General features: G+C 42.9%; 1 protein-coding gene across 20 annotated transcripts in view; it reads right to left on the bottom strand.

Moving 5' to 3' along the window:
* Nucleotides 1–14,567, bottom strand: part of HEATR3 (HEAT repeat containing 3) — a 47,184-nt gene that overhangs the window by 9,972 nt on the left and 22,645 nt on the right. For 16 of the 20 annotated variants that reach the window (XR_012428935.1, XR_012428934.1, XM_074027207.1 and 13 more), the window contains one exon: nt 2,513–2,601. Coding sequence is in view for 15 of the 20 variants with exons in the window: in XM_074027207.1 (XP_073883308.1) it covers nt 2,513–2,601 (89 nt within the window). In the remaining 5 variants the exon portion in view is untranslated. Of the gene's footprint in view, nt 1–2,512; nt 2,615–13,479; nt 14,013–14,567 lie in introns of those variants that run through there. The other 4 variants (XR_012428936.1, XR_012428933.1, XR_012428932.1 and 1 more) reach the window with 2 other exon arrangements.

Here is a 14,567-nt window from a genome sequence, read left to right as displayed (position 1 = left end):
CTGAATGATACCATCATGATGAGTTGGCCAAATCTGCCAGTGTGGAAAACACTACAGAACAAAATTAGAGTTTCTTCAATGGGTAAGTGTATGGGGAAAGCAGGGGAGTGAGGGAAATGTTATAGATTAAGAGATTTAAGAATCTAAAACCAATGAAATCACTGAATTGTACACTTTAGTTATTTATTTATTTTTGAGACAGAGTCTCCTTCTGTCGCCCAGGCTGGAGTGCAGTGGCGCAATCTCAGCTCACTGCAACCTTTACCTCCCGGTTCAAGCAATTCTCCCTGCCTCAGCCTTCCAAGTAGCTGGGATTACAGGTGCCTGCCACCACGCCCAGCTGATTTTTGTATTTTTTGTAGAGATGGGGTTTCGCCATATTGGCCAGGCTGGTCTTGAACTCCTGACCTTATGTCGTCCACCCGCCTTGGCCTCCCAAAGTGCTGGGATTACAGGCGTAAGCCATGGCAGCCGGCCTGCATTGTATACTTTAAATGGATAAACTGCATGGTATGTGAATCAAATCTCAGTAAAACTTTTTTTTTTTTTAAGAGATAATGGCCGGGCACGGTGGCTCACGCCTGTAATCCCAGCACTTTGGGAGGCTGAGGTGGGTGGATCACGAGGTCAGGAGATCGAGACCATCCTGGCTAACATGGTGAAATCCCGTCTCTATTAAAAATACAAAAAATTAGCCAGGCATGGTGGCGGGCGCCTGTAGTCCCAGCTACTTGGGAGGCTGAGGCAGGAGAATGGCGTGAACCCGGGAGGCAGAACTTGCAGTGAGCCGAGATCGTGCCACTGCAGTCCAGCCTGGGCGACAGAGCGAGACTCTGTCTCAAAAAAAAAAAAAAAAAAGGTTAATAAGAGACCAAAATATCAACCAAAAGCAACACGTGGACCTTGCTTAGATCCGGATTTGAACAAGCCAATTCTTAAAAGACTTTTTTTTTTTTTTGAGACAGAGTCTCGCTGTGTTGCCCAGGCTGGAGTGCAGTGGCATGATCTCGGCTCACTGCAACCTCTGTCTCCCGGGTTCAAGCAATTCTCCTGCCACGGCCTCCCAAGCAGCTGGGATTACAGGAGTGCGCCACCATGCCCAGCTAACTTTTGTATTTTTAGTAGAGATGGGGTTTCACCATGTTGGCCAGGCTGGTCTCGAATTCCTGACCTCGGGTGATCTGCCTGCCTCAGCCTCCCAAAGTGCTGGGATTACAGGTGTGAGCCACCATGCCTGGCCACGTTAAAATACATTTTTAAGGCAATCTGGGAAAACTGAATTCAGACTGCAACCGGGAAAACTGAACTCAGAGTGCAAACCAAAGGATAATAAGAAATATCCATTAATTTGGAGGCTTGGGGTAATGGTACTGGGGTTAAGATTTTTAAACATTTAATTTTCTGTCAGACATGCATACTGAACTACATAATAAAATACTCATGGGTCAAACATGACTTGCTTTAAAATACTCCAGGAAACAAAAATAAGGACCCAGTGAGATGAATGAAACCATGTCACAAGAATGACAGGATGCCAATAACCTGCTGAGGCTTGGTGACAGTGCACGTAGGCTCATAGGGTATTGTATGATCTCTGCTTTGGGCATTGTAGCGCACACCTGTAATCCCAGCTACTTGGGAGGCTGAGGTGGGAGGATTGAACCCAGGAGACTAGCCTGGGCAACACAGTAAGACCCCGTCTCAAAAAACAAAGCAACGGAATTATCTCTGCTTTTAGGAATGTTTGAAAATCTCCTTAGTAAAAAGTTAACAGAAGTGGTAAGGCACCTATGGGAGATGAAGTGCACATGGACTGCTGTGGAGGGTGAGGAGGACATGCTTGCAAAATCTGTAATGAAATGTTAAAAAAAAAAAAAAAAAAAGAGCTGGGTATGGTGGCTCACACCTGTCATCCCAGCACTTTAGGAGGCCAAGGCGGGTGGATCACTTGAGGTCAGGCACTCAAGACCAGCCTGGCCACATGGCAAAACCCCATCTCTACTAAAAAAACAAAAATTAGATGGGTGTGGTGACGCATGCCTGTAATTCCATCTACTTGGGTGGCTGAGGCACGAGAATCATTTGAACCCAGGAGGCAGAGGTTGCAGTGAGCTGAGATCGTGCCACTGCACTCCAGCATGGGCAACAGAGTAAGACTCTGTCTCAAAAAATAAAATAAAATAAAATAAAATAAAAAAAAGACCAATGATAGATAAATTATTTACAACATATTTATCAATTAAGTTGTATTGATTAAAAAGCACTTGTTTAGCTAGTAAGCCTATATATTAAAAAATTTAAAAAATTAAATTAAAAGCACCTGTGTGTTGCTGATGGTGGGGGCAGAAAGATATTACTTTTTATTTTAATCACTTTTGTTTTCTTTTTTACAAAGATAATGTATTACTCTTGTAACAGAAATATGTATTTTTAAAAATAGTGAAGTAATGAATTTTGCCTCCATAATACAGAATCTTTACAAGTTTCATACAAAAAATTTTAGAACTCTTACCTGGGAAATGTTCTTGGAGGCCATTGTTTGCAAAAGGGCCCTCAAAGCACTACTTATGGCTTCTAGAAAGTCAGCGTGTTTAGCAAAATCTAAAACACAAAACTGAAATATAAAATTTGCATTTCTCCAAGATAGGCTATTTTGTAGAAGCAGCAAACGAAACAAAGCATGCTAAATGTGAATAAATGCTATTCTTAATAAAACAAACAAAAAAACCCTCGATATTTAGCCAAAATATTTAGTTAACAGTCCCCTGTACACTCTAAACCTAAGTCTGAAAGATGATTGTGGTTGAAATAATCACAGCAAGGAGGTGTTCTACAGACAGTCCTTGACTTCAGACACTGGGTTTTCATTTGACTCACACGTTAGCACATAATAAACCTGAGCTAGCTTTTGCAGACTGAATTCTGTCATTCATAGATCTCCATCACGGTGCTGGGGAGACCTACCTTTGGTGGAGTCAGAATGCTTCCTTGCCAACCCAAGCTCACGGCCTAGCCACAAACTGTTGCTTGTGCAGAGCCAGGACATGACAGCACCATCATTTTAACTGACCTAACATTCCCTTCCCACTCCTACTCCTTATTCGCACACTTTTCCTATTGTCCCTTCTTCCCACACAGGACAAACAGAACACCAGCAGTAAGCCATTACTCTGGCACAGGCACGGGCAAGGGACAGTGAGGGTCACCCAGGGGAGTTGGCTCCTTAACCCCTTTGATGGGAAGAGATCTGCTTGGTGTGGTAAACTGTATTTTCTAAAAATGGCCACAGCAATATTTCAAGTCCTGTGTAATCTTCAAGAACCTCGCCACTTCCTATAAAGATGTGAAATCTACTTCTCCTTTCCTTAAATCAGGGTAGGACTCTGTGACTTCTTCAACCAACAGAATACAAAGTGATGGTCACAAAAGGCAGTATGACTTCCAGCCCTGACGCATGTGTGCAAGCTCTTTTTTCTCTCAACTTCTGCCCTGGGAACCTAGCCATCCTGTTATGCAGAAGCCCATGTCACATGAAGAGGTCACCGTGGGTGTTCTACCTGACAACCCCTGCACCAACTGCCAGACACGTGAGTGAACAAGACTTCGGATGATTCTGGCCCACACTCTGGAAGTTTTCCAGCAGAGGCCCTAGACTAGTATTTCTCAGCCTCTGCACTACTGACATTTTGGACCAGATAATTCTCCATTTTGTGTGTGTGCAGGGGTCTCCTGGGCACCGCAGGATGTGAAGGAGCATTCCTGGCCTCAACCCTCTAGATACCAGTTGCAATTTCCAAGTTGTAAAACCAAAAATTCCTCCAGATGTTGCCAAATGTCCCCAGGTGGGAGGTGAGAGGGGATAAGTGGCTATGGTTGAGAACCACTGGCCTAGACATTGTGGAGTAGGAACAAGCCATCTCCACTGTACCCTAAATTCTTGACCTAAGGAAACTCTCAGAAATAATAAATGATAGTTGTTGTTTTAAGTCACAGAGTTTTGGGGTAACTTGTTATGCAGCAATAGATACACTCATTTCCTGCCCCACAGTGCCTGGGACTCGATATCATTCCGATCCCCTGCTTTTAGGTTATCCGGGTGGAAGAGAGGCAGCTTCTGTTCAAATTTTAATCCCAGTTGATTTTATTTTTTGGCTCTTTCATTTTCAGATATACAAAATGTACCAAAATAGGGGACTTCCCGTGATGATCACAGAACAAGTAATAGGAGACCTGGGATAGAGTAATTATGTGACTCCTCCCGCCTTCATTTTAGTCTTGGCTCAAACGTTACCTCCTCACAGAGGCCTTTCCACACTAACTGGCCTAGTGTAACGCCTCATATCATTCTGCTTTTATTGTTTTCTTCATAGCTAGTTATCACATAAAACATTTATTTCTACTAGAATGCAAACTCCATGAGCATAGTGACCTGGCTTATCTTGTTCACGCCTGCAACCCTAGCATTTAGAACAGTGTACGACACAAAGCGTTCAATAAATACAAGTTAAAAGAATGAATGACCTTGGGCTGGGTATGGTGGCTCACACCTGTAATCCCAGCACTTTGGGAGGCTGAGACAGGCGGATCACGAGGTCAGGAGATCGAGATCATCCTGGTTAACATGGTGAAACCCCATCTCTACCAAAAATACAACAAATTAGCTGGGTGTGGTGGTGGGCGCCTGTAGTCCCAGCTATTCGGGAGGCTGAGGCAGAAGAATGGCATGAACCCGGGAGGCAGAGCTTGCAGAGAGCCGAGATTGCGCCACTGCACTCCAGCCTGGGCGACAGAGCAAGACTCCGTCTCAGAAAAAGAAAAAAAAGAATGAATGACCTGGAAGAGGTTCCTTAACCTCTCAGCTAAGGTTCCTAAATCTCAGCTTCCTCAGCAGGATGATGAAGTAATAAGGCCTATCTCTTAAAACATGGTACCTAACAGGCACTCAAAAATCAGCGTGAAGTTGTTAATACATTTGAGTTTTTTTTGAGACAGGGTCTTGCTCTGTCACCCAGGCTGGTGTGCAGTGGTGTGATCTAGGCTCACTGCAGCCTGGACCTCCTGGGCTCAAGCAATCCTCCTGCCTCAGCCTCCCGAGTAGCTAGCATCACAGGCACGTGCCACCATGTCCAGCTAATTTTTCTTGTATTTGTAGAGACGGGGTCTCATCATATGTACAGGCTGGTCTCAAACTCTTGAGCTCAAGCAATCCACCCCCCTCAGCCTCCCAAAGTGCTATGATTATAGGTGTGTGCCACCCTGTCCAGCCAATTTGTTGCTATTGAACTTCAAAAAGTTACCACATTGACTGTGAAATGTATATTTGATTAAAGGTCTAAATAAATTTATGAATTGTACACAAAGAGGTGATTCAAAATGTCTTTACTCTTAACAACTTTGAACAGTATTTAAGAATTTGTAGCACGTCTAAATGTAGGTACATAATCAACGCAGGAGTAATTACACTCAGGTGAATTTTTCAGACTGATTTTAATATTTTTCACTCTGTCACTCAGGCTGGAGTATAGTGGCAAGATCTGGGCTCACTGCAACCTCCGCCTTCCAGGTTCAAGCAATTCTCCTGCCTCAGCCTCCCAAGTAGCTGGGATTACAGGTGTGCACCACCACGCCCAGCTAATTTTTGTATCTTTAGTAGATATGGGGTTTCACCATGTTGGCTAGGCTGGTCTTGAACTCCTGACCTCAGGTGACCTGCCCGCCTTGGCCTCCCAAAGTGCTGGGATTATAGCTGTGAACCACCACGCCCAGCCTGAATTTTCTTTTTTTCTTATTTTTAATTAATTAATTATTATTATTTTTTTGAGACGGAGTCTTGCTCTGTCACCCAGGCTGGAGTACACTGATGCGATTTCGGCTCACTGCAATCTTCACCGCCTGGGTTCAAGCAGTTCTCCTGTCTCAGTCTCCCAAGTAGCTGGGACCACAGGTGCACGCCACCATGCCCGGCTAATTTTCATATTTTTAGTGGAGACGGGATTTCACCATATTGGTCAGGCTGGTCTCAAACTCCTGACCTCAGGTGATCCAACTGCCTTGGCCTACCAAAGTGCTGGGATTACAGGCGTGAGCCACCGTGCCCGGACACCCAGTCTGAATTTTCAATATTCTGACGTGGAATGGAAAATATATCCCAGAATGGGATACTACCATTTTAATTATAACTAAAAAAGAATGTTCTGATTCTGAAAATCTGGAAAACAGAATCCTAAATGATTTCAGAACTCATGTAATAGAGCTGAATGACAGACTGACCCAATATGAAATACAACATTCCTAAAAAACACATTGATGTTTTGAAAACCAATAGCTTTTAATGAAGGAGACAAAGATAATAGTGCTTTTGAATGCAAGGACCGGATTGTACTAAAACGTCCTCCTTTTATCTCTGATATCAGACACAAACATAAATGTAGGTATGTACAGAGTATCACAAACATTATAACTACTGTATTCGGAACTGTATTTAGCATTAAAATTAAAACAAGTTAGATAGAGAAGTAGAACCATCATACCTTTAACTCTCAACCATAACACAAAACAGCAGAGATATTTAGCCCCATTCTCCCCACTAAATTCTCCATTTTTTTTTTTTTTTTAATTGAGACAGAGTCTCACTCTGTTGCCCGGGCTGGAGTACAACAGCACAATCATAGCTCATTGCAGCCTTGACCTCCTGGGCTCAGGCAATCCTCCCACTTTAGCTTCCACAGGCGCAAGCAAGCTACCACTCCTGGCTAATTAAAAAACCTTTTTTGGTGGGGACAGTGTATCACTATGTTGCCCAGGCTGGTCTTAAACTCTTGGGCTCATGTGATCCTCCCAATTCAGCTCCCAAAGTGCTGGGACTTCAGGTGTGAGCCACCGTGGCCAGCCTCCACTAAATTATCTTGTAACAGTTCCCACTATCCATATAGAACCCACAGGATTACATTATTAATAAATCTCAAATGCTTAGAAGGACTGTATTAGAATATCATCTCTAGGACAAGCACAGTAGCTCATGCCTACAATCCCAGCACTTTGGGAGGTCAAGGTGGGTGGATAATAAGGTCAGGAGTTCAAGACCAGCCTGGCCAACATGGTGAAACCCGTTTCTATTAAAAATACAAAAATTAGCCAGGCGCTTATTCACCAAAGCTGAAATGAAGGAAAAAATGTTAAGGCCAGAGAGAAAGGTCGGGTTACCAACAAAGGGAAGCCCATCAGACTAACAGCAGATCTCTTGGCAGAAACTCTACAAGCCAGAAAAGAGTGGGGCATTCAACATTCTTAAAGAAAAGAATTTTCAACCCAGAATTTCATATCCAGCCAAACTAAGCTTCATAAGTGAAGGAGAAATAAAATCCTTTACAGACAAGCAAATGCTGAGAGATTCTGTCACCACTAGGCCTGCCCTACAAGAGCTCCTGAAGGAAGCACTAAACATGGAAAGGAAAACCGGTACCAGCCACTGCAAAAACATTCCAAATTGTAAAGACCATCGATGCTAGGAAGAAACTGCATCCACTAACAAGCAAAATAACCAGCTAACATCATAATGACAGGATCGAACTCACACATAACAATATTAACCTTAAATGTAAATGGGCTAAATGCTCCAATTAAAAGATACAGACTGGCAAACTGGGTAAAGGGTCAAGACCCATCACTGTGCTGTATTCAAGAGACCCATCTCACATGCAGAGACACACATAGGTTCAGAATAAAGGGATGGAGGAAGATCTACCAAGCAAATGGAAAACAAAAAAAGGCAGGGGTTGCAATCCTAGTCTCTGATAAAACAGATTTTAACCAACAAAGATAAAAAGAGACAAAGAAGGCCATTACATAATGGTAAAGGGATCAATTCAACAAGAAGAGCTAACTATCCTAAATATATATGCACCCAATACAGGAGCACCCAGATTCATAAAGCAAGTCCTTAGAGACCTACAAAGAGACTTAGATTCCCACACAATGGGAAGTGGGAGACTTTAACGCCCCACTGTCAACATTAGAAAGATCAACGAGACAGAAAATTAACAAGGATATCCAGGAATTGAACTCAGCTCTGCACCAAGCAGACCTAACAGACATCTACAGAACCCTTCACCCCAAATCAACAGAATATACATTCTTCTCAGCACCACATCACACTTATTCCAAAACTGACCACATAGTTGGAAGTAGAGCACTCCTCAGCAAACGTAAAGAACAGAAATTATAATGAACTGTCTCAGGCCACAGTGCAATCAAACTAGAACTCAGGATTAAGAAACTCACTCAAAACTGCTCAACTACATGGAAACTGAACACCCTGCTCCTGTATGACTACTGGGTACATAATGAAATGAAGGCAGAAATAAAGATGTTCTTTGAAACCAATGAGAACAAAGACACAACATACCAGAATCTCTGGGACACATTTAAAGCAGTGTGTAGAGGGAAATTTATAGCACTAAATGCCCACAAGAGAAAGCAGGAAAGATCTAAAATTGACATCCCAACATGACAATTAAAAGAACTAGAGAAGCAAGAGCAAACACATTCAAAAGCTAGCAGAAGGCAAGAGATAACTAAGATCAGAGCAGAACTGAAGGAGATAGAGACACAAAAAACCCTTCACATAATCAATGAATCCAGGAGCTGTTTTTTTGAAAAGATCAACAAAATTGATAGAACGCTAGCAAGACTAATATAGAAAAGAGAAAAGAATCAAATATATGCAATAAAAAATGATAAAGGGGATAGCACCACTGATCCCACAGAAATACAAACTACCATCAGAGAATACTATAAACAGCTCTACGCAAATAAACTAGAAAATCTAGAAGAAATGGATAAATTCCTGGACACATACACCCTCCCAAGACTAAACGAGAAGAAGTTGAATCCCTCAATAGACCAATAACAGGCCCTGAAATTGAGGCAATAATTAATAGCCTACCAACCAAAAAAAGTCCAGGACCAGACAGATTCACAGCCAAATTCTACCAGAGGTACAAGGAGGAGCTGGTACCATTCCTTCTGAAACTATTACAATCAATAGAAAAAGAGGGAGTCCTCCCTAACTCATTCTATGAGGCCAGCATCATCCTGATACCAAAGCCTGGCAGAGACACAGCAAAAAAAGAGAATTTTAGACCATCGATGAACATCGATGTAAAAATCCTCAATAAAATACTGGCAAACCGAATCCAGCAGCACATCAAAAAGCTTATCTACCATGATCAAGTCAGCTTCATCCCTGAGATGCAAGGCTGGTTCAACACACGCAAATCAATAAACATAATCCATCATAAAAACAGAACCAAAGACAAAAACCACATGATTATCTCAAGAGATGCAGAAAAAGCCTTCAACAAAATTCAACAGCCCTTCATGCTAAAAACTCTCAATACATTAAGTATTGCTGAAAAGTATCTCAAAATAATAAGAGCTATTTATGACAAACCCACAGCCAATATCATACTGAATGGGCAAAAACTGGAAGCATTCCCTTTGAAAACTGGCACAAGGCCGGGCGTGGTGGCTCAAGCCTGTAATCCCAGCACTTTGGGAGGCTGAGACAAGCGGATCACGAGGTCAGGTGATCGAGACCATCCTGGCGAACACGGTGAAACCCCGTCTCTACTAAAAAAAATACAAAAAACCAGCCAGGCGAGGTGGCGGGTGCTTGTAGTCCCAGCTACTCAGGAGGCTGAGGTAGGAGAATGGCGTAAACCCGGGAGGCGGAGCTTGTAGTGAGCTGAGATCCAGCCACTGCACTCCAGCCTGGGCAACGGAGCGAGACTCCATCTCAAAAAAAAAAAAAAAAGGCCGGGCGCGGTGGCTCACGCCTGTAATCCCAGCACTTTGGGAGGCCGAGGCGGGCGGATCACAAGGTCAGGAGATCGAGACCACGGTGAAACCCCGTCTCTACTAAAAATACAAAAAATTAGCCGGGCGCGGTTGTGGGCGCCTGTAGTCCCAGCTACTCGGGAGGCTGAGGCAGGAGAATGGCGTGAACCCGGGAGGCGGAGCTTGCAGTGGGCTGAGATCGCGCCACTGCACTCCAGCCTGGGCGACAGAGCGAGACTCCGTCTCAAAAAAAAAAAAAAAAAAAAGAAAACTGGCACAAGACAGGGATGCCCTCTCTCACCACTTCTATTCAACATACTGTTGGAAGTTCTGGCCAGGGCAATCAGGCAGGAGAAAGAAATAAAGGGTATTCAAGTAGGAAAAGAGGAAGTCAAATTGTCCCTGTTTATAGATTACATGATTGTATATTTAGAAAACCGCATCGTCTCAGCCCAAAATCTCCTTAAGCTGATAAGCAACTTCAGCAAACTCTCAGGATACAAAATCAATGTGGCAAAAATCACAAGCAATCTTATACACCAATAACAGACAAACAGAGAGCCAAATCATGAGTGAATTACCATTCACAATTGCTTCAAAGAGAATAAAATACCTAGGAATCCAAATTACAAGGGATGTGAAGGACCTCTTCAAGGAGAACTACAAACCACTGCTCAACGAAATAAAAGAGGACACAAACAAATGGAAGAACATTCCATGCTCATGGATAGGAAGAATCAATATGGTGAAAATGACCATAATGCCCAAGGTAATTTATAGATTCAATGCCATCCCCATCAAGCTACCAGTGACTTTCTTCAAAGAATTGGAATAAACTACTTTAAAGTTCATATGGAACCAAAAAAGAGCCCGCATTGCCAAGACAATCCTAAGCCAAAAGAACAAAACTGGAGGCATCACGCTACCTGACTTCAAACTATAGCACAAAGCTACAGTAACCAAAACAGCATGGTACTGGCACCAAAACAGAGAGATAGACCAATGGAACAGAACAGAGCCCTCAGAAATAACACCACACATCTACAGCCATATGATCTTTTACAAACCTGACAAAAACAAGAAATGGGGAAAGGGTTCCCTATTTAATAAATGGTGCTGGGAAAACTGGCTAACCATATGTAGAAAGCTGAAACTGGATCCCTTCCTTACACCTTATACAAAAATTAATTCAAGATGGATTAAAGACTTAAATGTTAGACCTAAAACCATAAAAACCCTAGAAGAAAACCTAGGCAATACCATTCAGGACACAGGCAAGGGCAAGGACTTCACGTCTAAAACACCAAAAGCAATGGCAACAAAAGCCAAAGTTGACAAATGGGATCTAATTAAACTAAAGAGCTTCTGCACAGCAAAAGAAACTACCATCAGAGTGAACAGGCAACCTACAGAATGGGAGAAAATTTTTGCAATCTACTCATCTGACAAATGGCTAATATCCAGAATCTACAAAGAACTCAAACAAATTTACAAGAAAAAAACAAACGATCCCACCAAAAAGTGGGCAAAGGATATGAACAGACACTTCTCAAAAGAAGACATTTATGCAGCTAACAGACACATGAAAAAATGCTCATCATCACTGGCCATCAGAGAAATGCAAATCAAAACCATAATGAGATGCCATCTCACACTAGTTAGAAAGGCGATCATTAAAAAGTCAGGAAACAACAGGTGCTGGAGAGGATGTGGAGAAATAGGAACATTTTTACACTGTTGGTGGGACTGTAAACTAGTTCAACCACTGTGGCACATATACACCATGGAATACTATGCAGCCACAAAAAATGATGAGTTCACGTCCTTTGTAGGGACATGGATGAAGCTAGAAACCATCGTTCTCAGCAAACTATCGCAAGGACAAAAAACCAAACACCGCATGTTCTCACTCATAAGTAGGAATTGAACAATGAGAACACTTGGACACAGGAAGGGGAACATCATACACTGGGGCCTGTCATGGGGTGGGGGGAGGGGTGAGGGATAGCATTAGGAAATACACCTAATATAAATGATGAGTTAATGGGTGCAGCACACCAAATGGCACATGTATACATATGTAACAAACCTGCACGTTGTACACATGTACCCTAGAACTTAAAGTATTAAAAAAAAAAAATTTAGCCAGGCACGGTGGCTGGTACCTGTAATCCCAGCTACTCAGGAGACTGAGGCAGGAGAATTGCTTGAACTTAGGGGGCGGAAATAGAAGTGAGCCAAAATTGCGCCACTGTACTCCAGCCTGGGCAACAGAGTGAGACTCTATCTCAAATGAGAGAAAAAAAAAAATCACCTGCAAATATAAGCAATTATCCTTTATCAAATTCATTCTGATAAGAAAATATTCTGTTACTCCAAAATAAATAACAATGATACTACTTTTCGAGTCATTTTCATTCTCCATTTCTCCAAATGCCAGTGTCAGGTGATACGAAGGCCATAGATGGGATATGAGTATGGGCCCCAAGCAAGCTGGATAGCCCAGAGGTATTGTAATGGCCCTCTTCCCCCAGCAGTAACCATCCAAACCCATTACACAGGCAAGGCCAATTCAGACTACCAATCCCTGGAAGTAACTGAGCCCATGTCGTTAGGTGAATACATTTTCAAAATCACTGTTGTGACAGTAATGTGTGGTAGGTGATTTCTACATAAATAACATCATGGCCCTCAGGATACACAAAAGCATTCTTAACCTAGCAGCATGTCACATTCCTGAACCTTAAAAAAAAAAAGATGATGTCAAGAATAGACATGAAATAGGAATTTATTTAAAATCGAAGTGCTTAGTTATATTTTCCCACAATTCAGAAACGTTCCATTATTTCTCCAGGACTCAGCTTGGGATGGTTTTCCTGTGATCTTTGCAGTTAATAAATGTGCTGGCCTCAGTGACCACAAATAACCATCAGAACCAGGAGAAACATATCTGAGTGCTTTCACTATAGCACAGGCACACAGGGAGTTTGTTTCAAGTGAAATAAACTTTGCATGCTGCCTGGGGATGGGACCTGGGGTACCTGGACCAGACTCTCACTGAGAAATGGCCCAGAGCTGAGAGATGGCAGCTTGTGGAACCAGGGCTGCCAGGGTTACCTAGAGCTTAGGCAGGGCTTGGAAGCAGTGAGAGACTTGGGGTCCTGCTCACTTGGGACTCTGGCTGTGGTCTCCCTGCCTGGCTCTGCCCCTTGCCTCTACCCAGGGGAATTGGTGGGGGTGGGCATGAGCAACAGCAGCCCTCTCACTCCCACCCCACAGGACATCTTGCTGGGCTGATGGGAGCCAGAATGCTTGCAAAAGTGGGGGAAAGTTCCCTCCCCGTTTATCATCCAGATCTCTTCCAGGTTTAGAAGGAGGTTGCGAGACAAATACAAAGCTACAGCCATCATCTGGTCTGCTCACACTGACGAGCCTTTGTACTCCAGTGCTTGTCCCGTCCTGCCTTGGAATGGGAATGGGACTAGCACTGCCCATATCCTGACTATATCCTGTCCTGGGCATGGCTGGGCACAGCTTTCATGGGATCATTCCAGCCAATGAATGCACAGTCAGGGAGTACTTGAAAGCTACACCTGTTAACTGATCAATGTTGAAAGGGCGGCAGAGACAGCTCAGTAACCATTTATGGGTTTCTGAACATTTAATTACTTAATTTTTAAAGATTAATTTAGAACTTGAAAAACATGTACCATTAAACACACAGCACCTCTTAGGAACTTGATGGAATGTAAAACAAATGTCTAAAGAACTGGGGACCAACATTTGAATGGATGTTGACACAAAAACTTGTATTAGTAAAAAGTGACTCTCTTTTGATTTTTTTTTTTTTTTGAAATGGAGTTTCACTGTTGTTGCCCAGGCTGGAGTGCAATGGCGCGATCTTGGCTCACCGCAACCTCCGCCTCCAGGGTTCAAGTGATTCTCTTGCCTCAGCCTCCCGAGTGGCTGGGATTACAGGCGCCTGCCACCACGCCCAGCTAATTTTTGTATTTTTAGTAGAGACAGGGTTTTGCCATGTTGGCCAGGCTGGTCTCGAACTCCCGACCTCAGGTGATCCACCTGCCTTGGCCTCCCAAAGTGCTGGGATTACAGGTGTGAGCCACCGCGCCTGGCCTGATCTTTTAAGAGTTCAGTTCTTGGACTTAATGTTGTGTCTAAAAAGGAGGATAAAATATATGAAGAATACACTGCATGTAACACAATGGAATTATCTTATTTGTCAGCGTAGGAAGCAAATATCTTCACATTTACCCCCCAAAAGTCCTGAGAGACACCTGGAACCTCAGCAGCTGAGAGAGAGGGGCAGAATCCCACCTCCCAGGCTACCCTCACTCCAGCAATGGATGCTGGGTGGAGTAACGTGGAGAGTTTTCCTTTAGTATACAACACACCACTTGTTCTTCTCTCTCAGTCTCTATTGTTTTTGTTTGTTTGGTTTGAGCTCCTATAGTTTAATGTAGTCAAGTTAAGTAAGATTTTACTATGAGGAACTATGAAAATCTGTTAGAAGAATATGCATCGGACTTTGTACAGCTAGTTTTTTTTTTTTTTTCCTCCAAGTGAAACTCACAGCTAGGTCATTTAAAAGAATATTTAACTCCGGTATCTCTATAGATCTTTGTGTGCATATGAAATTAATCCATATCAGAGACCTGTTAACTTAGAGATTCAGCTCCTACCATGCAAATGTGTTTGAAGAAATATATATA

The sequence above is a fragment of the Macaca fascicularis genome, chromosome 20, assembly GCF_037993035.2.
Source record: "Macaca fascicularis isolate 582-1 chromosome 20, T2T-MFA8v1.1".
Lineage (NCBI taxonomy): Eukaryota > Metazoa > Chordata > Mammalia > Primates > Cercopithecidae > Macaca > Macaca fascicularis.
This window is presented reverse-complemented; position numbering and strand designations above follow the sequence as displayed.